The sequence below is a fragment of the Mustela nivalis genome, assembly GCF_964662115.1.
Source record: "Mustela nivalis genome assembly, chromosome: 19".
In the NCBI taxonomy this organism is placed as follows: Eukaryota; Metazoa; Chordata; class Mammalia; order Carnivora; family Mustelidae; genus Mustela; species Mustela nivalis.
The window spans coordinates 25,259,546-25,285,503 of NC_139038.1; the positions used below are offsets into that span (position 1 = coordinate 25,259,546).

The 25,958-nt window shown below is 44.2% G+C and overlaps 1 protein-coding gene across 8 annotated transcripts in view; it reads right to left on the minus strand.

The window, feature by feature from the left end:
• The window catches only part of TMC5 (transmembrane channel like 5), an 85,860-nt gene that overhangs the window by 11,787 nt on the left and 48,115 nt on the right, over positions 1-25,958 (minus strand). For all 8 annotated transcript variants that reach the window (XM_082714886.1, XM_082714884.1, XM_082714885.1 and 5 more), the window contains 12 exons: positions 23,544-23,643; positions 21,026-21,113; positions 20,342-20,590; positions 15,705-15,856; positions 13,511-13,655; positions 11,829-11,984; positions 8,570-8,721; positions 6,115-6,193; positions 5,253-5,350; positions 3,517-3,612; positions 337-412; positions 15-148 (listed from right to left, as the gene is read on the minus strand). In XM_082714886.1, the coding sequence (XP_082571012.1) occupies positions 15-148; positions 337-412; positions 3,517-3,612; positions 5,253-5,350; positions 6,115-6,193; positions 8,570-8,721; positions 11,829-11,984; positions 13,511-13,655; positions 15,705-15,856; positions 20,342-20,590; positions 21,026-21,113; positions 23,544-23,643 (1,525 nt within the window). The remainder of the gene's footprint in view (positions 1-14; positions 149-336; positions 413-3,516; positions 3,613-5,252; positions 5,351-6,114; positions 6,194-8,569; positions 8,722-11,828; positions 11,985-13,510; positions 13,656-15,704; positions 15,857-20,341; positions 20,591-21,025; positions 21,114-23,543; positions 23,644-25,958) is intronic.

Genomic DNA, 25,958 nt, shown 5'->3' on the forward strand with positions numbered 1-25,958 from the left:
CTCCTATCTCCTACCTCCAGATGGTGATGGCCAGGGTGCACAGGACCCCGGAGAAGGATGGGAAAAAGAGCAAGAAGATGAAGAACGTCATCATCTGTGAGGCTCGCCAAGCTTTGCTTGGAGGCTGAAAATTCATCATCAGGCTGATCTGGAGAGAGAGAAACAGCCAGCTCCCATCTGCGGCCAGAGAAGCAGGCCAGAGGGACCCCCCCTGGGCACTGGCTTCCTGATGCCCTTTTCAGCACCAACCCCTACCATCCCCAATGCAATTTCAACCACCACAGGGTCACATGGGACTGAGAGAGGCTAATTGACTCCAACTTCAGACTGACTCACATTTTTGACGTAAAACATGATGAAAAGCGTAATCATTTGGATAAAGGGCAGCAGAGGGCAGAAGAAGGTTCCAATCCTATGAGGGAAAAAGAGTGTCAGAGGTCAGGGGGAGACACAGAGAGTGGGGAGTAGGGGGAGATGTGGCGGTTTGAAGGGAAGGGGAAGAGGGGGTTACGGGCTGTGTTTCTCCAAAATGCATATGTTGGAGTCCTAACTCCCAGTACCTCGGAATGTGTTATATTTGGAAATAGGGTCTTTAAAGGGGTAATTAAAGTAAAATGAGGTCACTAGGGTGGGCCCTAATGCAACCTTCCTAGTGTCCTTAAAAGAAGAGATTAGGGGGGTGCCTGGGTGGCTCAGTGGTTTGGGCTGCAGCCTTCGGCTCAGGTCATGATCTCAGGGTCCTGGGATCGAGCCCCGCATCGGGCTCTCTGCTCCGCAGGAAGCCTGCTTCCCTCTCTCTCTCTCTCTCTGCCTGCTTCTCTGCCTACTTGTGATCTCTGTCTGTCAAATAAATAAATAAAATCTTAAAAAAAATATATAAAGAGATTAGGACACAGATACACCCAGAAGAACCATGTGAGATCACTTCAAGAAGGTGCCATCGACAGGCCAAGGACGGAGGTCTTAGAAGAAACCAACCCTATGAACACTTTGATCTTGGACCTCCAGCCTCCAGAATCGTGTTGCTTAAGCCACCCCTTCCATGGTACTTCGTTTATGGCAGTCCTAACAAAAGGGGGAGGCTGCTCTGTCACTGCAAACCAGGAAAACCCCCACCTTATCCAGGATCCTCACTTGTTCTCTTCCCAGCTTTGGGAAAGAGATTTTGCAGAAAGCAGCACCCACATACCACTAAATGGCCTTCAGCAAGCCCTAACCTAGATGTCCCAAATGCGGGACTTGTCCCTCTCCTCCCTTCACGGCATTTAAGACAGTCTGAGGTCCTGCAGGGACAGTCATTAAATTGCACTGAATGGGGTGCCTGGGTGGCTCAGTCGGTTGAGTGACTGCCTTCAGCTCAGTTCATTATCCTGGAGTCCCAGGACTGAGTCCCACATCCGGCTCCCCGCTCAGCAGGGAGCCTGCTTCCTCCTCTCTCTCTCTCTCTGCCTGCTTCTCTGTGATCTCCATCTGTCAAATAAATAAACAAAATCTTTAAAAAAAAAAATCTTATACTGCACTGAGTTACGCATGAGAAGGGCATTCCCCCTCAATTCTCCCTAATGTTCCCAAGTGCCAAGAGAAGAAAATCATGCTCTGTTGGCCCTAACACTTGCCCACATCCCTTTTTTTTCCCTGAAAGAAAAGGGGGGGGCAGGAAGATTTAAACAAGAGCCTTGGCAGATAGCAACACCTAGCTAGAATTTAATAGCTGGGTTGGCTTGGTCTTATTTTATTTTTTTAAAGTGACTGACACTTTTCTTTAAGCAATCTCTGCACCAGAAATGGGGCTCAAACTCACGACCCTGAGATCAAGAGTTGGAGGCTCTACCAACTGAGCCAGACAGGTGCCCTGGTTTGATTTACTTTTCAAGTTACTTGAAGTTTCTCTCAAATGACACTAGTTTTCCATTTATGGTTGAAAAATAAAGATGCCTTTAACAATGTAAGTAGGGACCCCTGGGTGGCTCAGTCGGTTAAGCATTTGCCTTCAGCTCAGGTCATGATCCCAGGATCCTGGGATCGAGCCCCACACTGGCTCCCTGCTCAGCGGGCAGTCTGCTTCTCTGTCTCCTGCTCCCCCTGCTTGTGCTCCCTCTCTCGCCGTCAAATAAACATACACCAAAAAATCGGCTGGTGTGCAAAAGCCTGAAGTTTGGGAAACACCTCACCTCACCTCACCTCTATCATCATCCCCTAACATACACTCGCTTTCTGTGGTCTTCTTTTTTGAGAAAGAAAGGGAGTGAGCAAGGGAGGGGCAGAGAGCGAATGCCAAGCAGGCTCCACAGCCAGAAGGGAGCAGATGAAGGCTCAATCTCACATCCCTGAGATCATGCCCTGAGCTGAAACCAAGAGCCAGATGGTCTACCAACTGAGCCACCCAGGCACCTTTCCGTTATCTTCTTTTATTTTAATCATTTAAATTATTTTAATTATTTTATTTAATTATTTAAATTTTAATTATTTAATTATTTAAATTGTTTTAATTATTTAAATTTAAATTATTGGCTAGCATAATTTAATTATGTTAGCCAACATATAGTACATCATTAGTTTTCGATGTAATGTTCAATGATTCATTAGTTGCATATAGCACCCAGTGCTCATCAGTTCACATGCCCTCCTTAATGCCCATCACCCACTTACCCCTTTCCTCCACCCCTCTCCTTTCCACAACCCTCCGTTTGTTTTCCGGAGTTTACAGTCTCTCATGGTTTGTCTCCCTCTCTGATTTCTTCCCATTCCACTTTCCCTCCCTTCCCTATAATCCTCCGTGCTATTCCTTATATTCCATGTATTAGTGAAACCATATGATAATTGTTTTTCTCTGATTAGCTGATTTAGGAACATCTTTTATTAAAAAAATCTAAGAGTGACCCTATGTGCCATAAGGCCCAGCAATTCCACTTCTCGGTATATACCCAGAAGAACTGAAAGCAGGGTCTCAAAAAGACATTTGCATATCCATAATCATAGCAGCGTTATTCAGGGCAACCAAGAGGTAGAAGCACTCCAAAAGGCCATCCATGGATGGATGGATAAACGAAATGTGGTGCATCCATACAATGGGATATTATTCACTCTTACAAAGGAAAGAAGTGCTCTGTCAGCTACTATATGTAGAACCCAAAGACCATTATGCTAAGTGAAACATGGGAGTCACAAAAAGATAAACTCTGCATGATTCCACTGACATAAAGTATCTAGAGTAGTCAGACTCATAGAGACAGAAAATAGAGCGCTGGCTGCAAGGGGCTGGGGAAGGGGGAGCTGGGGAGTTTTTGTTTCATGGTAGGGAGTTTCACCTTTGCAAGATGAAGAGAGTTCTGAGATCTGTTGTACAGCTATGCAAATAGACATGACTCAAATGTACATTTAGAAATGGTTAAGATGCCATCACATGATGCATTTTCCTAACATGGTTTTTAGAAACTGCTTATAAGGGTAACAATAGCCAAAATATCCCCACTTACAAAATATTTCTGAGTTGGTCTGAAGATTTTCAAAACTTACCACACCAGAGTTTGTGCATAGATCAGTTCCAGGACATTCCTGGCAATGTCGAACTCTTGTAAGCCAGAACTTGTGATAAACTGCATCCCAATGAGTCTGTGAAAAAAACTTCTGAGTTTAGTACCCAAATCATCAACTCTCTCCTTCAAAAGATTCCCCACAATCAACAAAGCAGAGGCTAACCAGTTTGGAATAAAGTCGTAAGTTCCCTTAAATATGTTTGAAAGGGGGGCGCCTGGGTGGCTCAGTGGGTTAAAGCCTCTGCCTTCGGCTTAGCTCATGATCCTGGGGCCCTTGGGATGGAGCCCTGCCAGTTGGCTCTCTGTCGGCAGGGAGCCTGCCTACCACCGCCCACCCCCCTGCCCTGCTCTCTCTGCCTGCTTCTCTGCCTACTTGTGATTTCTGTCTGTCAAATAAATAAATAAAATCTTTAAAAAAAATGTTTGAAAGGTTCCAAGTATAAGCATATTTTCAAAGAAATAATTGAAGGACTTGAGGGAAAATGGAATTAATACAATGCATTTGAATACAGTTACTGCTGAAGTGGTATAAAACAATTTTAGAGGGGTGCCTGGGTGGCTCAGGTTAAGCATCTGACTCTTTGATTTCAGCTCATGTAATAATCTCAGGGTTGGGGATTCCTGGTGGCTCAGTTAAGTGTCTGCCTTTTGCTGAGGTGATGATCTCGGATCCTGGGATAAAGCCGTGTATTAGGCTCCCTGTTCCTCTTTTTCCCACTCCCGCTGTTTGCCTTGCCTCTCTCAGTGCATCTCTGTCAAATAAATAAAATCATAAATATTAAATAAATAAATAAAATTCCCATTGAAACAACAAAACAAAACAAAACAAAACAAAAAAACCTCCTCACCTTTACATCCAGACCCTGGACACAAGCTATAATAAAAGTGAGGTTGGGCAGACTGAGTGAGGAGACTGGACATGTAAGCTACCCCCTGAGGAAAGAATCTTTACGTCATGCCATCTTATCGTGAGGGAAGCTCAAAGAAACTTGTACGTGTCTATAAGGAATGAGATGCTCAGCATATTATTAACAAATAAATGAATAAATCAATAAAAGAGGACTACACAGGGGCCAATGAGAAGACTGCCTCAATTCTGTATACCTGGTTTCTAAAATAACAATTAGCACATTAATCAAATCCAACTAAATGAGTCATGACATAAGTCTAGATGTACTGTTAGGGAGAGATGCCACAGCAGAGTCTTAAGATCAATTAGAGCAAACACCACAATGATTTGCAGTGTGACCCTATTTCTGTCTTTGAAATCACATAATACGTGATTGTGTGATTTCAAAGACACACACACACACACACACATACACAAAGCAGTATGTGCATAGAAAAATCTGGAAGGATATATACTAGAATGAAAATTATCTATAGCGGAAAGTTCTCCAATGACTTTCAGTTTCTGTGTTTTGTTTCTAGCCTTTTTTTTTTTTTCCCAAGAGAAGGTTGTAAAGGGCTACCTGAACCAAACAAACCTGAACAACAGGGCTGTCAGGTAAAACTGAAATATCAGTTAATTCAGAAGAAAGCAGTATCCCAAAGAACCAAAGGCAGACTTTTAATAGTACACAATAAAAAGTACACAAGGGACATCGATGTACTAAGTATATAAGCATAAAAGATAACCATCCTTCCTGCTCAGCCAAGACAATGGCTTTGGTTCCAACATCAGGTATTAATTACTCAAGGCTGACAAATATTTACCTCCTCAAGAACTCGCCCAGGAAGGAATCAGCTAAAGAGAACACAAAATCCATCAGAAGGAGTCGGTAGATTTCCTGGCCAATGAGGGTTTCCCAACACTGAAAGGCAAACAAGAGTCAGGCGATGGCAAGGGGCTGTTGCTTCCTGCTCAACTCCCATCTCTTCCTGGCATTCTGCACTCATTAGGACATGACATTCATTAGGACTAGGTCAGTTTGACCGAGACCTGGCATACCCAGAAAAGCAGACCCACTCTGAGCACAGATGCAACGTTAATTTGCTGAGTTTGTTTTCAAGGGTGTTTATTCCCTGTCTGTGCCCCTTCTCCCCCCATTAATTCTGTACCCACCCACGTGTACCCCAAACTTTCCCTTCTCACTATCTCTCCTCTTAAAACTTTTCATCCCTGTCCTATGCTCTCTGGATCCCATTTTTCAGCAAGGGAGAGCAGAAGGCATCAATGGCAATAAGGCCTTCACCCTTTTTATTAACCTTAAGAAAATCCATTAGTATCTGCTTGACTAAGAAAGTGGCCTAGGGGTTTAGCAGGCTAGCCCAAATTGGAAGTCTGACTTATTCAGTTCATGGAACTGGTGGTCAATTATTTCTGCAGGAAGTCAGTTCTATGAGCTGATGGACTGGGACCTTTTAGATTTGGCCAAACAAAGAGAGGGTGGTTTTCAGTGCGCAGGCCAAGGATGGATGGATGGATGGATGGATGGGCAGATGAATGGAAGAAAAATATGATATCTACTCTAAGATCATGAATAGAAATTCTGAGAAACCAGAGAAACTCACTTCCTCCCTGGTGGTCAAGGGGTTAAGAAACCAAACTCAAGGCAGAACAGCGTAGAAATCTCACCTCTTCACCAGCCTGGGCCACAATGTTGAGCCAATAGTAACAAAGAATTCCAATGATTGATATTTTCAGAAAGATGTTTCTAAATAACAGAAGAGAAAACAACTACCATTACCTTCCATGACAGTCATTAGAACTGTTTGCCGATATTTCCCTTTGGTCCCGTGGTAGGACTGAAATTTCTGCTCCCCTCTGGTTTGAGTGGGGCCAGAGGGCTAGTTCTGGCAAATGTGTTGTGAGCAAAAGTGATGTGTGTCCCTTTGTGTCACTTCAAGGCCGGAGCAATTAAATGCCAGTGAGATTCTAGAGCTCACTGTCTTCCCTCTGGAATGGCCATCAGCAGTATTTGAGATGCTTCCTGCTCTCAGTCTGGATCCCTCCATGAAGGACATGACCAAAACCCCCTCCCATCTACAATATACTACAATATACAATATAGTATGAGCAAGAAATAAATCTTTGTGTTCTAAGCCACTGAGACTGAGTAAAGCGGGGATGTTTGTTACTGCAGCATAACCTAATTCGTATCAACTGACCTAACCTCTTTTGGTGCATCTCCAAACTATCTGACTTCACTTCTCACTGATTGTATTAACAGTAAACGTACATACTATTCACTGGGTGCTGACCATAGACCGTACACTGTGTTAAGTACTTTACTGAACCACCTTAATCTTTACAACTTAATACTTACAACTTTATAACTCTTAATCCTTACAATCATATCATCATGCAGATAGTATTTTATGTCTATCTTACTGATGAAGAAACTGAAGCTTAGAGGTGAAACAATTTGTCCAAGGTCACACAGTTTGCAAGGGGTTGAAAATGAGGACCACCTGCTCTAACAGCCTGAGCTCTTAAACCCAGTCACTTTGCCATAAGTCAACACCTGCTAGTTTTTATAGGGCTTCAGCACTGGTGTGCCAAGAACTGTGTGCCACTAGACCAGTGGTTCTCAAAGTGTGTCCTCCAACCCAGTAGTATCGGCCTTATCTGCAAACTTGCTAGAAAGGCAAATTTTCAGGCCCTACCCCAGAGCTACAGAATCAGAAACTCTGGGGATGGGGCCAGGCAATCCCTTCAGGTAATTCTAGTGTGTGCTGAAGGTTGAGAACCATAGTGTTAGACAGTAAGTTCCGTGAAGGAAGGGAACTGGCTCTGTCTTTTTCAATGCAAGATCGTTGATTTCTTGCCCATACCTCGCTTGCAGCAGACGCTCCATATATCTGGATTAATGCATTAGTGTACCTTTATTGCAGGGTAGTTCCACACTGAAGTTGAAAACACACTCGTCTAAGCTGAGAAAAGCTCATCTTAGATCGAAAAGAATTGTCTATTTCTGAGCTTTCCCATTCTCTCTTCATGTAGAGAAGATTTTGAATATTTTGAGTATTTTGTGAAGTGGTAGAAATGGCTGATGTCTATGAAAAGACAATTAGCCTCTTTAGGGACCAGGAAAAACACAAATAGCAAAGTGATTGGTTCAAAATGGCCCGCTGAGGGGCACCTGGGTGGCTCGGTGGGTTAAAGCGTCTGCCTTCGGATCAGGTCATGATCTCAAGAGTCCTGGGATCAAGCCCCGCACATCATCGGGCTCTCTGCTCAGCAGGGAGCCTGCCTCCCCCCCTCTCTCTGCCTGCCTCTCTGCCTACTTGTGATCTCTCTCTGTCAAATAAATAAATATAATCTTTAAAAAACAACAAAAACAAAATAAAACAAAAACAAAATGGCCCACTGAACACAAAGGTCTACCACCCTCCCTCCAAATTCTCCAAATGAGGTTGGCGAGCTGATTAGGAGTCAGATCTCAGATGCCGTGGAAGGCAAGAGCTCTCGAATTGATCAGTAAAGAAATTCAATTTGCCTTGTACAGACCTATTATTATAAATACCCATAACCAGGAACTGGTCAGGGAACTAGCCAGAAGAAGGAATAAGGACAAAACCTGGGGAATTTTATGCTTTGTTTATTGAAACCCCGGGGTCACTTCTAGCACAAAAAGGCACACCCTCCCAGACAATGATTTGCCAAAAGCACCCTCTCTACCTCCATATGGGTGTGTGAATTACAAAAATGGCCCTTTTCCTCCCAGCCAAGGCAATGGCTACGAAGGCTCACAGTCTGACTAATGGGAACACTGGATAAATTTCAGTCCCCACACAACTCCTCAGCCAGGAACCTTTTTTGTAGTCAACAACATACACATCTGTACATGTCATAACTGAGACCTATGTTAATCCTCAGGCTGATTGCAATTGGGGGAAAGATAAGCCCTAACTTTGAACAAAAGGCAGATGGACTTCACTGTATTTTCTGAGCGCTTTTTGGATTTTCTGGCTACAAAACACTTTATTCTTGGACTTCTTTTTGAAAACAGCACTTTAGTACTTGAACCTAACCCTACCTGCCCTCCATGGAACTGGAGGCCGGTGTTGGACAAGGCAGGCACACCTACCGGATCAGGAGGGTATAGACTTCATGCCGTGGCATCTCATACCGCTCCACCAGCCTGAACAGGGAGTAGAGACGTGGCACAGCCAGATTGATGCAAGACACAAGGAAAGGCAGTAATAGCACTGCCCCGGGGTTCCTGTGGCTCTTCAGGAACTGCAGAGGACAGAGGGAAAGAATTGAGATGCCAAGTGTGCACTGAACTCCTGTCGGCCTCCCACAGAAGGCTGTCCACAATGGGGAAAACCCAGGAGTAGCTTCTCTGGGATTAACTACCAAGGTACCCATTCTTGAGCACTTACCTTGAGCCAAGCACCACCCACATGACTGCATGTTATCCTCAGGACAGCCAAGCAGGTGGGTATGAATAGACTTATCTGATGGGCAACCTGGGGTCAGAGTGGCAAAAATGCTTGCCCGGGGTCACTCACTACCGAGTGGAAGATTGGAACCAGGTCAATGTGTCTTAGAGGCCTGAATGCTAACGGCCATTCTATGATTTTACTATCCTCGGCAAGAGGTCTGGGGCAACAAGAAGGTGTGCCCTGGCCATTGGAGCAAAACCTTAGATCTGGTGAAGCTACAGCACGTGGGTATCTATCACTGTAGAATTTTTCCTCCCCTCTCCTGGGTGGCCTTGTTCTTTTTCACCAGTCTTCGCTATCATTGGGTGCTGAATTAGGAGAAAGGGGTGGCCTCTGCCAGACCATGCCATACCTTTGTATGAGGTCAAGAGACGCACCCCTTCCTTCATGTGGATGCAACACCCTGGTATTTGGCTCAGGGTGGGGTCTCAGGTGCCCCTCGGCCAGGTATCCTTGGAGTAAGGGATTCCTGTGGATTTTTCTTTTGTCTCTCACTACCCCCTTCCCCACCCCCACCCCCGACCCTGCCTCCCTTTACCTCTGGATGGTTTTGGAAGCCCCACCTCCCCTTTGGCAATATTTTTATAACCAGGGTAAGACAGATTCAAATGTTGCCCCTTCCCCATGCTTATGAGCTTCAAGATCTGGGGCCAGATGCACAGCTTCTCTGAGCCCCTTTTCCCTGTCTGTATAATGAAGAGATTATCATGGAACCCATAAAGTCATTTCAAGAATTAAGTAAGACCAGGGGCACCTGGGTGGCTCACTCAGTGAAGTGTCTGACTCTTGATATTGGTTCAGGTCATGATCCCGGGGTCCTGGGATCAAGCCTTGCATCGGGGTCCATGCTCAGTGGGGAGTCTGCTTAAGATTCTCTCCCTCTGGGGGCGCCTGAGTGGCTCAGTGGTTTAAAGCCTCTGCCTTCAGCTCAGGTCATGATCTCAGGGTCCTGGGATCGAGTCCCACATCAGGCTCTCTGCTCAGCAGGGAGCCTGCTTCCTCCTCTCTCTGCCTTCCTCTCTGCCTACTTCTGATCTGTCTCTGTCAAAGAAATAAATAAAATCTTAAAAAAAAAAAAAGATTATCTCCCTCTGCCTGTCCCCCAACACTCTCTGCCTCTCAAATAAATAAATAAATAAATAAGAAGAATTAAATAAGACTAAATAGGGCAAGGTCTGGCCCCTAAATAACACAGGTAGGACATCATTCACTCATTCACAGGAAACTCTAGTTGCCAATGAATATGACCCCTGCCTGGCACAGAGCAGACATTCAAACAACTCCACTTCTGCCTCCTCACCTCATTACCTGTCCTCCTTCCCTTCAGGTGGGCGTAGAGAAAAGCTTCCAGGTGAAGAAGAAACTCAACAGTCTTCTTTATGCCTACAGCTACCTGGTCACATCCTAAGTAGGGCATTGCTAAGGCCTTAAGCACTGAGACTTAATTTTCCCTCTTTCAGGGCACACCTTCGTATGGTTGATGGCAAACCCTTAGATTTATATAATCCCACATCCATTTTCTTGCTGGCTTCTCCTTTACTTATTCACCCATTTGGCTGAGCATCTACTATGTATGAGGTATTGGGCCTAGAGCCCCACTACCATCTTTTGAAGACAGATGTATAAACAGGTTTTTTCAATACTACACATGAGAATGGCACAGGGATAGGAATACCCAATTCGGTCTAGTGAGGGTGGTGGTGGGGAGGAAATGACTGTGCTGACGTCTAGAGGAGGAGGAGTCTGCCAGATAAGGGAATTAGGGGAGATGGGGTGTGTCCCCATCTTGAGATAAGGAAAGGCATGGTGTGTTCAGGGAACTGTGTTCAGTTCAGCACTGAGTGCTGGTGTGTAGGATATGGGTAGTTGTGGGGTGTTGAGACTGGAGATATGGGCAGGGTCAGATCATATAAGATCTGTCAATCGTGCCATGGAGGATAGATTTTATATTAAGGGCAACAGGAAGCCATTAAAGAAAGTGACATAATCACACCTACCTGTACCACAATTCTAAAAGTCAGCAAACTGGCTACAATGAGCCCCTTTTCCAGGGGATCTGAAAGTCAAAACCTACAGAAAAGCAGTACTTTGCCCAGCTCTCCCAGCTAATTAGTAAGTAGTCTCCAAGTTCATATCATTAGGAAATAAAGAAAAATGCAAACATCTCTCATCACCCACAGTACTGGACACTAAGTAGACTCTTCATTTAACTCTTCTCTGGTCCTGATCATACACCCACAAAGCCACATACCATCATTCCTGTTTTTGCAAGTGAGGAATACAGGGCTCAGAAATGTTAACTCATTCACAAAAGTCCATCAGATCACAATACTTCCTGAGTATCTTCTCAGTGCCAGGGGCAGTGGGAGGCATTATTTTTATTAGAAATCACAAATACAGGACGCCTGGGTGGCTTGGTTAAGCCGCGGCCTTCAGCTCAGGCCATGATCCCAGGGTTCTGGGATCGAGTCCCGCATCGGGCTCCTTGCTCAGCAGGGAGCCTGCTTCTCTCGCTGCCTCTGCCTGCCTCTCTGCCTGCTTGTGTGTACTCTCTCTCTCTATGGCAAATAAATAAAATCTTAAAAAAAAAAAAAAAAAAGAAAGAAACCCCAAATACCAGGTCTGTGTTCCAAGTGCCCATCTTTCCACTAGCCCAGAGCTTCTAGCTCAGAGGTGTGCACACACATCACCTGGGGACATGGTAAAGATGGATTCTGGGTCCATGGGCCAAGGAGGGACCCAAGATTCTGCAATTTTTCAGAAGCTTCCAGCTGACATCAATGCTGCTGGCCATGGAGTCTGGTGTGAGCGGCAGCTCTCTCCTGCTCTCCCCTCCAGCACCCCATCCTTCACCTGGTTCTGTGCTCTGGACTTTGGGGCTTCTGCTCCTGTGGTTACCTCTGAGTTGTTCTCAGCCAGGTAGTAAACAGCGACGCAGCAGGCAACCGCCACTCCAGTAGACACAACCCAGGCCGCCAGGTGAGCAGAGAAGCGGATCAGCTGCTGATTGAGCGTTAACTTGACATTCTCCTGACGGATTTCTGACAGGTTTTCCTACAAGCACAAGGAAGTCAAGCAGGCCCACAGACCCTCTCCACTGTTAGCAAAGACTCTCCGGGTGAATCTTTGGTATTCTGAGACACAAACCCACCCTGGATCCACAGAAGAAAGGGGAAAGTTCGAGTTGGACATAGATTATGACAGACCCATGGGAAAATCTCAAATGGACCAAGAATCCCCATCAAGGTGTCAAACACCTTTGAGGAACAGAAGGGACCAACAGATCAGGACCGTGCTCTTGAGGAAAGCTCTTTCAAGTCATTAAACTCTTTTTTGAAAAATAAGGCTGGGTGTTTATACCAAGGAAGTTAGCATTTTCAAACCTCTTATCAAAGCCCTTGCTTATAAATTCTGCTTGCTCTTTTTTTTTTTTTTCCTATTTCACCCATTTCCACCACTAAGCCACCACCCGCCCCCCCACCCCCTGTCCTGGCAACCACCAGTTTGTTCTCTGTATTTAAGAGTCTGTGTTTGGGGGGGTGACTGGGTGGATCAGTCATTAAGCATCTGCCTTTGGCTCAGGTCATGATCCCAGGGTCCGGGGATCGAGCCCCACATCAGGCTCCCTGCTCAGCGGGGAGCCTGCTTCTCCCTCTCCCACCCACCCTGCTTGTGTTCCCTCTCTCCATCTCTGTCACATAAATAAATAAATAAATAAATCTTTTTTTTTTTTTTTTTGAAGTCCGTGTTCGGGTTTTTTGTTTGTTTATGGGTTTTCTCTCCCTCTTTCTTTTTAATAAATGTTTTTCTACAGAATGTAGAATTTCTCAACCTCAGCATCAGAGAAATTCTCAGCTGTTATTCTATGTTGTGACAACTCTCCTGTATATTGCAGGATGTTTAGCAACATCCTGGCCTCCGCCCAGAGACACCAGTAGCACCCTCCCCCTCACTGTGACAATCAAAAAAGTCTCCAGAGATTGTCACATGTCCCTTGAGGGGCAAAACTGTCCTGAGTTAAAAACCACTGGGAAAAAAATGTTAAACTTGGAACTGTGAGGTCAAGAAGCATTTACATTTAACATTTTGGTATAAATCCCTCTGCTGCCCCCTAAGAAGCTCATACCAACTACAGAGCTACTAGCATGTGAAAAGTTCATTCCCTAAACCATTACCAGCACTGGGCATTATGATTTTTTTGTTTAAGATTTTATTTATTTATTTGACAGAGAGAGAGAAAGCAAGAGAGGGAATACAAGCAGGGAGAGTGGGAGAAGGAGAAGCAGGCTCCCCGCCAAACAAGGAGCCTGATGCAGGGCTTGATCCCAGGACCCCGGAATCATGACCTGAGCCGAAGGAAGATGCTCAACCATTGAACCACCCAGGCACCCCAGCATTATGAATATTTTTAGGCATTTTTGGTTCTGTTTCTTTTTCTTTTCTTTCTTTCTTTTTTTTTTTTTTTTTTTTGCCATGCTCAGGAACCAGAAAAAAAAATTATTATTACTTTAAGAAAAGTTACAGACATACTGAAGGAAGTTGGCCATGGGAAGGTGTTGTATAAAGCAAGCTTGCCTTACCCTGATTTCAGTGCTAAGATTCTTCTGTTTCAGCTTGACAGCTCTTTCGTGAGTGACGGTGAAGTCCCAGCAGAAAATCAGTTTAGCAATCCCTCTGGAGTAAATGTGGGGGTTGATGAAGTTGTTCCGGAAATACCTGGCCATGCTGGAGAAGGCAGAAACGAAAATATTGAAAGCTATTGAAGCAGACACTGGGGATGCAGGAATTAAACAAAAGAAAGTCTGAAAAACAATCTGAGGGTTTTGAAGGGGCGGGGGGTGGGAGGTCGGGGTACCAGGTGGTGGGTATTATAGAGGGCATGGGGCACTGGGTATGGTGCTAAAATAATGAATACTGTTAGGCTGAAAATAAATAAAAAATAATTTAAAAAAAAAGAAAGTCTGATCATTAACAGCAAAAGGCAACATGGAAGAGCTAGCAGCAGGTTCTACTGGGACAATAAGATCACAAACATAATGGTTAAGAGTGCTGGCCTTAAGATCTGACAAGCCTGGCTGACTATCCTGGATAGCGACTTGGGGGATCTTTGTTCTTTCAACTGCTATGAGCTTCAGTTTCCACATCTATATAATGGGAATAGTAATAGGACCCATTCACAGAGCTTTCTGTGAGTTTCTGCTTGCCGCTGCACCGAAGTACCCCAAACTCAGTGGCTTAAAACAACACACATGTATTCTCTTATTAGAAGTCAAAAGTCAGAAGATGGTTCTAAAGTCAAGGTGTCAGCAGAGCTGTGTTCCTTATGGATGCTTTGGTGGAAAATCTGTTCCTCTGACTTTTCAGCTTCTAGAGACTGCCTGCATTCCTTGGTTTATGTTCTCTCTCAACTTCAAAGCCAAGAGAGCAGTATCTTTCATCCTCTCTGACCTTGACCCTCCTGCTTCCCACTTATAAGACCCTTATGATTAAGTTGCCCATCTTAACATCCTTAATTTAGTCACATCTGCAAAGACCTCTTTGCCAGGTAAGGTACCATATTCACAGCTTCTGGGGATTAGGACCTGACCTCTTTGGGAGGCAGAAGGGCACACTGTTCAGCCCACCATGAGCAGCAACGCAGTGTTTAGAACAGTGAGCTCTTTATAAAAGCAAAAGCTATTATCACAGTGACGACAGCAGGACTCAGTGACATCAGCCCAGGAAGCACTTAGCACTGAGCCTGACATGTAAAAAATGCTGAGTAAAATGACACTACCTCTCCAAAATTTGCCAGACTTAACAGCAGCTTAAGAAACATTTCCTAGTTTGAATAAAACAGAAAAAAATGAAATCTCATTTTTTGAGTTGGAGTGCTGGCAGTGAGGTTGTTACGGGCTGAACTGTATACCCTAAAAGCTCGTATGTTGAAGTCCTAACCCCCAGTACCCCAGAAACAATGGTATTTGGAAATCAGGTCTTTATAGAGGTAATTTTATTAAAATGAGGTTATCACGGTGGGCCCTTGTCCAATATGATTGGTGTCCTTATAGGAAGAGGAGATTAAGACTCAGACATTCATTGAGGAAAGACTGTGTGAAGTCACAGTGAGAAGGCAGCTGTCCATATGCCAAGGACGGAGGCCTCAGAAGAAACCAACTCGCCAACACCTTGACCTTAGACTTCTAGACTCCAGAACTTGAGAAACACATTTCTGCATTTAAGCCACCCAGCCTGTGCATGATGGTTATGGAAGACAGGGGCTGAACATCTGTACCACCTCTCTGACAGCTGTCAAAGGGACAACTGTCCCTCCATACCCTTCTTTCTTGCCATATAACTAGTTGGGTCACTGCATCCTGATTTTCAGACTGACCAATTTCTTTGAAAGCACACAAAAACCTCCCTCCTTTACCTAAACTTATAGTCTATGTTTTAAAACAGGAACAATCAGGGTGCCTTGGTGGCTCAGTCAGTTAAGCCTTTGCCTTTGGCTTAGGTCATGATCTCAGGATCCTGGGATCAAGCCCCACATTGGGCTCTTTGCTTGGCGGGGAGCCTGTTTCCCCCTCTCTGTCTGCCTCTCTGCCTACTTGTGCTCTCTCTGTCAAATAAATAAATAAAATATTTTAAAACAAATAAATAAAACAAGAATGATCAGACAGCAACAGGAAGTCAAAATTGCAGAGAAACTGTATCCTGGGTAACTTTGAGTCTCTTGAATTTTACCTAAATCTAAATCAAGCTTAGAATCAAGAAACACAGACGCTCTTATACCTGAATAGCAAACTGAAAAAACAGACGATCAAACATGCTCCGATTGTGAAGAGATAGGCCAGCTGCATGTTGTAGGATGCCCCACCATTCCCGTGCCGGATCGTAGAATTGGTGTAAAAGCCATAGTACATCACTGTGGTTCTAAAATAACCCTGGAAGGGATAATAAACCCTTGGTCAGATGGGTCAACCGAAAAAACAATGACTACGGTCAGTCAGCACAGTGCATCTCTCCCATTTGCAAGAAACTTGCATCAGTCAGCTTAGACATTTTGTTTGCAGGGAAAGAGCACCCAAGGCTTCTGAGAATGCAGACATTTCATCACAAGGCTCTTTGGGCTGGAAAGGACTCTCAAACCCTCCTTACAATGGAGGGACCGAGCTGTCACCACTTGAAACAGTGATCAAGCAAAGCATGATGAAAACCAGGAAAGCCAGCCATTAGCGGCCTCTGTCATCTGTTAAGTATTATGGTCAAACATGTTCAATAGGAAGGGAATTAAGCCATTAGGTCTAAATTTCAATTTACAGGAAATAAGGGACCAGGGGAACAAAGCAAGGAGTCCATAGGAAGCAAGTCTGCATGACAACTGGCCGGTTTCTGCAACAAGTCAATGTAACCAAGTCAATGTGACCTTGCTCCCTCTCCCTCTGCTCCTCCCCCCATTTCTCTCTTCTCAAGAAAAAAGGGGGCTGTGTCTGGAGAGATCATTCTAGATTAATTGAGAATTCAGAGAAAACGGCAAGTGAATGCAAAGTATAGACCTGAACTAGATCCTGGTCTGAAAGACCAGGCTAGGAAAGATGTTTTGGGCTCAGCTGGGAAAAATCTGAATATAGTTTGGATTTTAGATAATAACAACTATTAATTTTGCTAGGGGTAAGGACTGCAGAAAGTATCTTTATTTTTCAGAGATGCATGTGGAAGAAATTTGAAGTAAAATGTCTTAATGTCTGTAATTTACTATAAAATGCTTCTAAAACCTAGTAAGATAAAACAATATGAAAAAATACTAACAATTTTAAAACCTAGGTAGTGAGTACATGAATGTTTACTTACTACTCTTTATTTTCCTTTATGTTTGAAATTTTTCATAATAAAATGTTTCAAACATACAAATGTAAAAAATATACATTAGGGGCACCTGGGTGACTCAGTCGGTTAAGTGTCTGACTCTGAGCTCAGCAGAGGCCTTGAGTCTCAGGTTGTGAGTTTGCCCTCTGTGTTGGACTCCATGTCCATATATACACATGTGCACACCATAATGAGGAGGAAAATGAAAATGAAATGTATACAATAATTCCACTTTAATGAATTTATCCCAAGGAAAAAATTTTAACAGAAAAAGAAATTAAAAAGATAAATGGAAGAAATTTAAAAAGTAAACTTACAACATTCTACTTCAAGAATCAGAAAATTTTTTCTGTAAAGAGCCAGAGAGTGGGGTGCCTGGGTGGCTCAGAGGGTTAAGCCTCTGCCTTTGGTTCAGGTCATGATCTCAGGGCCCTGGGATCGAGTCCCACATCAGGCTCTCTGCTCAGCAGGGAAGCTGCTTCCCTCTCTCTCTGTGCCTGCCTCTCTGCCTCCTTGTGATCCATCTCTCTGTCGAATAAATAAATAAAATCTTAAAAAAAAAAAAAAAGAGCTAGAGAGTAAACCTTTTTGGCGTGGCAGCTACAGTAATAACTCTACTTGGCCACCATAGTAGGAAGGCATTGCTGACATGGCCATGTTCTAGAGGAACTTTATTTAAGGGCACAAATTTGAATTTCATGTATAATTTTCATGTTTAACAAAATGTTATCCTTGTTTTGATTTTTTTTTTCAACCATTTAAAAATGTAGAAACAGGTGACAGGCCAGATTGGCCCCCAGATATAATTTGTTGATCCCTGGTCTACAGAACACAATAGGAGAAATGTCTTCTGGAAGGTAGACTCACAAGGCAGGGGCCATACACCTCTCAGTAGAGAGCTGGGTAAATAAATTATGGCTGCTGTTAAAAAGGATACCATTGACCTATATCGATGCTCAAGATACACAGTGAAGCAAAAAATGTTGTAAAGTAAGACCTTAGTATCCTGTTTTTTAAAGATTAAAGATTTTGGGGCACCTGGGTGGCTCAGTGGGTTGGAGCCTCTGCCTTCGGCTCGGGTTGTGGTCTCGGGGTACTGGGATTGGGCCCCGCGTCGGGCTCTCTGCTCAGCGGGGAGTCTGCTTCCCCCCTACTCTCTCTCTGCCTGCCTCTCTGCCTACTTGTAATCTCTGCTTCTCAAATAAATAAATAAAAATCTTTAAAAAAAGATTTTAATTTATTTATTTGAGGGAGAAAGAGAGCACAAACAGGGGATGGGACAGAGGGAGAAGCAAACTCCCTGCTGAGCAGGGAGCCTGACGCGGGGCTCAATCCCAGGACCCTAAGATCGTGACCTGAGCCAAAGGCAGCTGCTTAACCCACTGAGCCACCCAGGCGCCCCATCTTTTTTTTTTTTTTTTAAAGATTTATTTATTTGACAGACAGAAACACAAGTAGGCAGAGAGGCAGGCAGAGGGTGGGTGGGAAGCAGGCTCCCTGTTGAGCAGAGAGTCCGATGCGGGGCTCGATCCCAGCACCCCAAGATCATGACCCGAGCTGAAGGCAGAGGCTTTAACCCACTGAGCCACCCAGCTGCCCCATCTTTTTTTTTTTTTTAATGTTTACCTATCTACCTATGTATTGACCTAAGTATCTAACTGCATATGTTTGTATGTACATATCTATGTCCATATAGAAAGAAAATGGTGGACAAAGATATGCTCTGAGCTGAGGCATTAAACAGGGGAAAAAGGGGAAAGGACTTTCACTTAGTTTGCTCTTTTCTACAGTAGGTATCTTTCAAAAGGAGCACAGTATTTTGTAGAAAAAAAAATAAGAAAGAAAAGGTAACTCTGTGAACACCAATAAGAGATGTCCACCATAGAGTGGGTGAAAGAAAGCAAGTCATAGGTGGTATATATGAATAATTCACCTTTTGTTAAAAAATAAAGGGATGCAGATGTGTGTATGCGTGTTGTCCGTATGTGGATGTCCAAATGTGCACAGAAAGGAAATCATGAACAACACAAACTATTCTATGGTTACCTTTAAAGACAGAAAGTTGGGACACCTGGGTGGCTCAGTCATTAAGTGTCTGCCTTCGATGTTGTGACTCCTAGAATAGTGCTTTAGCATTATTAATGAACCATGAGAGGAAGCTCAAGGCTGTGCTCCTCAACCATAACTTCAGAGAAGTCAGTTGAAGGAAATGACTGAAGAAAAGGCTGGCCAATGTTTAAGAAAATCACTATTACCATCAGTTACTTGTTTCAGATGACAACATATAATGGTTTACTGTTGTCATTGTCCATGCCTACAGATAATTTATTTTGTATTTTTGAAAAAAAAGACATTTGTAGGGGTGCCTGGTTGGCTCAGTGGGTTAAGCCTCTGCCTTTGGCTCAGGTCATGGTCCCAGGGTCCTGGGATCGAGCCCTGCATCGGGCTCTCTGCTCAGCAGGGAGCCTGCTGCCTCCTCTCTGCCTGCTTCTCTGCCTACATGTGATCACTGTCAAATAAATAAATAAAATATTTATTAAAAAAAAGATATTTGTACATTCCTGATAACTGAGTGCAAGAACCATGTACCAAGGTACTGCTTTCAACTCAAATCACTGAGGCATTTTTACTACTATTCTGTTAAAATCAGGATTTTAGCGTTTGCCATCACCAGATCAAAAGTTAGGAAGCAGCCTTTCTGTGGAGAGTAAGAATAATTGTGTACAAAGTAGAGAAATATCCAATTATGTGACAACCTTTGGGTAATAAAAATTTGTTTAAAGTTTAAAAAAAAAGAAAAAGAAGCATCTGCCTTTGGCTCAGGTCATGATCCTTGGGTCCTGGGAAAAAGCCCTGCATTGGACTCCCTTCTCAGGAGGAAGCCTGCTTCTCCCTCTCCCACGCCCCCTGCTTGTGTTCCCTCTCTCCCTATCTCTCTCTCTCTCTCTCTCTCTGTGTCACATAAATAAAATCTTAAAAAAAAAAAAAAGACAAAGGCTATTATGCTCTGTATATGTTACTTTGGGGAAAAAAGATCTTAAAGCCTCACTTTCAGGGTACCTAGGTAGCTCTGTCGGGCAAGTGTCTTGTTCTTGATTTCAGCTCAGGTCATGATCTCAGGGTCCTGGGATCGTGCTCCGTGTTGAGTTTTGAGCTCAGCGGGGAGTCTGCTTGAGATTCTCTTGCTCCCTCTCCCTCTTTTCCTCCCCTTCTCTCTCTCTCTCAAATAAATAAATCTTTAAAACAAACAAACAGGGATGCCTGGGTGGCTCAGGTCATGATCCCAGGGTCCTGGGATCGGGTCCCGCATCGGGCTCTCTGCTCAGCAGGGAGCGTGCCTCCCCCTCTCTCTCTGCCTGCCTCTCTCCCTACTTGTGATCTCTGTCTGTCAAATAAATAAATAAAATCTTAAAAAAAAAAAAAAAACAAATAAATAACTAAATCCCCACTTTCCCTATCATTTCACTCCCAGGCAAAGTAAGTGGTCTGGAAGGGTGACCAGCAAGGTATGTCCAGCAGATTCCCAGTGGGTGAACCCCGGTTGGGCAAAATGAAGGACTTACCGCCCCCGTGAAAAACTCCAGTCCGGTGAACTGGAGGGTGTTCTTCTCGGCCACGGTAAACTGAGGGATTATGATAAAGCTGAAGGTCACAATGAACGAGAAAATGTTGAACTTCAAGAGCCACCTCAGAAAGTTAAAATAGGAAAGGACGCTGGTTCCAAACTTGCCTCCGATGACCTTGAGCGTCTTCTGCCATAGGCTGATGGAATCGAGCAGCTCTGACAGGCTGTTCTTAGATCTCCGGTAAGCCTGGGGTAGGGACACCAAGCAGGAGGCTTGACATTCCCTCAACAAACACCTGAGCAGGCCCCACAAGAGCAAAGATGGCCACTGTGTTCAGAGAATTATAACAAGCCAGGCATGCACTACGCAGGCTTACAAAAATGATCTCATTGAATCTGCGGGACCACTCTTCAAGGTGAGTGTTATTATGACCTCCCAGGTTTGCTGACGAAGGTGACACAGTAGCTCAGCTGTCCAAATAACTCAGCAACCTCTTAGACCTCTGCATCCCCACCTGGTTTCTCTGTGCCTAGACCAACCCAATTTCTATGGCTTTCAATGAAAGAGCCCTGAATTTTGGTTTCTCTTCCCCTTGGATCCTTTCCATGCCCACTCTGCCACTTCCTTGTTTTTAACCTCTTGTGATGCCCATTTTATTGACTTGTAATAGAGGCTTCTTACCCGTGAAATGGAGTTTAGACACTGGGCACAGCAGTTGACCTCAAGCATACGACGGGACTGCTTACTTTTCTCCTTGTCAACGATTTTCCTGTGGGGAACAGCAGCAGAAGAAAGGGAGAGACACCCTTGCTATGATGATTTTGTTCCCAAAATATTTACTGAGTGCTTATGATGTGGTAGGCACAACCCAGGTAGTGAGACAAAAGAGAATGATATCCCTGGTTCATGGAACAGACACCTCTTCTAGTTGGAAGAGAAAGACAATAAACAATAAATAAAAGGTGTACTCTGGAAAAGAAAAAAGAAAACAGAGCAGGTAAGGAAATTGGAAATCCTGGAATAGGGACTATGCTATAATTTGAAATAGCACAATATTCAAGCAAAGTCTTTTAGGCGGGGCGGGGTTAATGGCATGGATAAGGAATTGCTGTGTGCATAGGGAACAGCCCACCTGGGACCCCAAGGAGGCTGGGATGGCTAGAATGGAAGGAGCATGGGGAAGAAAGAAGGGTTTGAGTGATAACCATTGCAGGGGGAGGGGCCCGATGAGTCAGTGGTCCTCAGCCTGGGGAGATTTTGATCCCCAGTGGACATCTGGTAAAGTCTGGAGACATTTACGGTTGTCAAACTCTGGGGGAGAGAGGTTTGCTACCAACACCTGAGGGGTAGAAGCCAGGGATATGTTCAACCCCCTACAATGAGCTGGACAGAACCCCACAACAGAGAATGATCCAGTCCCCAATGCTGGTCATACTGGGGTTGAAAAACCCTGCTGTAAAGTCTCTGGGCTCCTCATAAGGCCCTTACCCTCTGACAGAGGCAGCCACGCAGAGTTTGAAATGGAAAAGTGTTTTCAGAAAGATCAGCCACAGTTGACGTCTTTACCCTTCCATGAATCCATTGCATGTACTTTGCTCTGGTGCTTTTCTAGTTTTCTTTGTCCACCCAAACACCCACCCCCACATCAACTGTCTTCCAAGCCTCGGCTCACATGCGCTCCCGCTTCACCCAAGCAGCCTGCATTACTCTAGCTAGTCCCGTCACCGCAGTCTCCTCTACCTTGATTTGGCCTGACTTCCTTTTTCTCATGTGTAAGTTACTTGTTGTCAAATCCAACTCCCCTGTCAGACTTTGTAAGTTATTTTAGCAGCCCCAGAACAATTGCATCATTGAATTATTTATTAGCAATTGTTGCATCCACTCCATTAGTTATTGCCAAGAGTACAAATTGCAAAAGAAAAAGGACGAGGAAGAGTAAATGTGAAGTCTGATGGCTAAAACAGCTCTCATTCTTTCACTTTTTTTTTTTTTTTTTTTTTTTTTTTTTTTATTCCTGCCCTTAGAAAGCCTCTCTGGACTTTGTTTTTTCCTTTTATTCTTTCCAGTAAACTTTTAATTTTAGAGTATTTGAAATTTACAAAAATGTTGCAAAAACAGTATAGAAAATTCCTATACACTATTCACTACTTTCTCCTATTAACATCTTACATTTCTTTTTTTTTTTAAGAGAGGGAGGAGGAGTAGCAGAGGAAGAGGGAGAGAGAACCTTAAACAGGCTCCATGCTCAGTGCAGAGCCCAATGTGGGGCTCAATCTCACAACCCTGAGACCATGACCTGAGCTGAAATCAAGAGTTGGATACCCAGGCCACTGAGCCACCCAGGCACCCCAACATCTGACATTTCCAAGGTAGTTGTCGAAACTAAAAAGCCAACATTAGCACATATACAAGTACGTAAATTCTGTACTATTCTGATTTCATTCATTCTTCCACCAATGCCATGTTCTATTCCAGGATCTCATCCCACATTCCATTTAGTTATTACGTCTCTTTAGAATCCTCTAGTCTGTGACAATTTCTCTGACTTCCCTTATTTTTGATGGCCTTGACAATTTTGAGGAGTGCTGGTCAGGTATTTTGTAGAATGTCCCTTCACTGGGGTTTACCTGATCTTTTTCTCTGGTGATACTGGAGTTATAGTCTTCAGGAGTACACAGAGGGGATGTGCTCTTCTAACCACGGATCTCTGGGGATGCTAACCTGATCACCTGGTCAAGGAAGTGTTGGCCAGACCACATCCCTAGAAAGTTACTCTCCCTCATTTCTCATGCCCACCCCCTTTGAAAGCACATCCTTAAGCATAGCCCACAGTCCAGGTGAGAGGAAAGAGGAACATCTATATAATTTGGAATTCTTCTGTAGGAAGATTGTAGCTTCTTTTGCATTCATATATTTCTTATTTTCTTTTTCTTTAAGATTTATTTATGTATTCGAAAGAGAAAGAAAGAGCCCGAGTGGGAGGAGCAGAGGGAGAGGGAGAAAATCTCAAGCAGACTTCTAGCTGATGCCTGATGCTCAATCTCAATCACAACCTGGGCCAAAACCAGGAGCTGGACACCCAACTGAATGCATTACCCATGAGCCCTTGTTTTTTTTTTAATCTTTCTGAGATGGGACAAAAGTAGAAGACTAAAATTCACTTGAAATCTGGGAAAGAAGAAAAGCTTTGGATCCATACTTAAGGTTCCTTTTCTCTTCCATGGTTCTCGGCTGATTCCTGATGGCTTTAATTCTGTCTCTAGATGTCATTGGTATCAGCGAGGCAATTAACTTTTGTCCTGTGGAGGAAAATAAATGGAATTTAATTTTGTTTCCTTTCACAGAATATCAACATGGCTCTGGGGCACCTGGGTGGCTCAGTCATTAAGCGTCTGCCTTGGGCTCAGGTCATGATCCCAGGGTCCTGGGATCGAGCCCCACACTGGACTCCCTGCTTGGTGGGAAGCCTGCTTCTTCCTCTCCCTTCGCTGCTCCCCTGTTGTGTTTCCTTTCTCACTGTGTCTCTCTGTCAAATAAATAAATAAATAAATAAATAAATAAAATAAAATAAAATCTTAAAAAAAAAATATGGCACTGACCTTCAAGCTTTTTTTAAAATAGATTTTATTTATGTGAAAGAAAGAGACCAAGCACACGAGTTGGGGGAAGGGCAGAGGGAGAAGCAGATTTCCCACTGAGCCAGGAGCAGGACATGGGGCTTGATCAGGGGACTCCAGAATCATAACTGGGCTGAAGGCAGATGCTTAAATAAGCCAGCCAAGTGCCCCCAGCATGTTTTTATAAGAGCACAAGGAGAGAATAATTATATGGTCTCAGTGATCCCCAAGCCACAAGTGAAAACAAGACAACGTGGTTTGCTTGGCTTTTTTTTTTTTAAGCTGGGCATGGAGCCCAATGCAGGGCTTCAACTCACAACCCCAAGATCAAGACCTGAGCTGAGATCAAGAGTCAGATGCTTAACTGACTAAGCCACTCAGGCGCCCCAAAGTAGTGATTTTTTAACCTCATAGCCAAAGCAAATGATGTTTGTACTCAATTCCAACTTGATATTTTTTCTTTTTTCTGACAAGAAGCATTCAGTGAAGGCACCAGCCCCTGCCTGTCTGGTCAAGCTCACTCTCCTCCCCGACTTGAATGTCTAAATCACTTTCTCTTGACCCCACACTCCAGGCCCAGGCACCTTCTTTATATTTCTTGACTGTTGTCCTATGCTCTTCCAACCCCAGGAATGACTTCCCCATCTTCTCCCAATAACTCATCTACACATCTTCACTCAGCATGGCACATACTATGGGTCACCTACCCCAGTAACGTCTCCTTTTTAATAGAATCCTGATTTTGTTTAGGAATCTACCCCCTCCTTCTCAAGGCCCTGAGCTTCTGCAGGGTGGGACCCATCTTCAGACACAGGGGGTGAGCCCCATGAGTCCAAGCTGAACCTTGCAGGTGACTGATTTAAGCATGAGCAGGTGACAAGATGTTGGCCAATGTTCTGAGATGGGTGATCTGCTGAGGAGTTTCTTGGGAAAGGTTTCTTCTTTCTCAAAAAAGAAAAACTGAAAAAGCCACACAAAAACTCCAAGAAAAAGACAGATCCTTCTTGCTCTGGATGTTGTTGTGGCCACATGTGAAGCCTGAAATGGCGGCCACCATCTTGTAATGACGAGGAAGCCAGCTGGAGGGCTGATGGGGGCAACAACAGAGGGAGAACAGAGGGAGCAGGGTGGCTCCCTGGTTGAGTTATTGAGCTAACCTCTCCATTTGACCCAGTTGAGATGAAAAGGAAATCTCCAAAAGAGGGCCACCAACTCACTCTGCTGAAGACAAGAAATTTGTGTCTCTCCTGAGAGGGAAGAGCAGCTAAACGGAGAGGAAGAAAGGACAAGGTGGAGGAGGAAGAACAGGGAGATGTGGGGAGTCAGTAGCATGAGAGGAGACACCCCCATTTTCAATAAATGGCCTAACCCCACAAAATGCTTTAGTATGAATGGATTTTTTTTTTCCTTCTAGAAATCACTGAGAGAGGCTTGACTTTATGTCTGGAGTTTGATGGGCTGGAACAGAAATAGCAGCCAAGAAACCAGTGTTTGGCTCCAGGAACAGGAAGGCAGGGAGGCAGTGTCAGTTAAGACCTGGTTTCATGGCAGACTTGGCAATAAAGGCCATCCTATGTTGCCATCCAGAGTGAGGGTTGGACCTGGACCAAAGCAAGACAGTGGTTGAAGCGTCAGACTTGGGAACCAGGCAGACCTGCATTTGAGCCCTGGTTCTGCCAGGTCATTTAACTTACTCATCAAGCCAATGGAAGTCACAAATGTGCCTACCTCTCAAAGTGTGGGGAATAAGTCAAACTGAATTCAAAGGATAACAAAGAGGAAGTGTTTGCCTGAGTCCTGGGCACAGAGAGTAAACTTGATCCAGGTAAATTCCTTTCTAGGAGTTAGATGCTCCCAAAGTAACCCCTTCCTGAGTCTGTCGCATCCTTACATCATCTACCAACTTCAACCTACTTGATGTCTTAAAACTAAATAATCCTGTAGACAACTTGGAAGCCTTCCTTGTTATCTTCCTAACTCCTCCCAGGGTCTCGCTA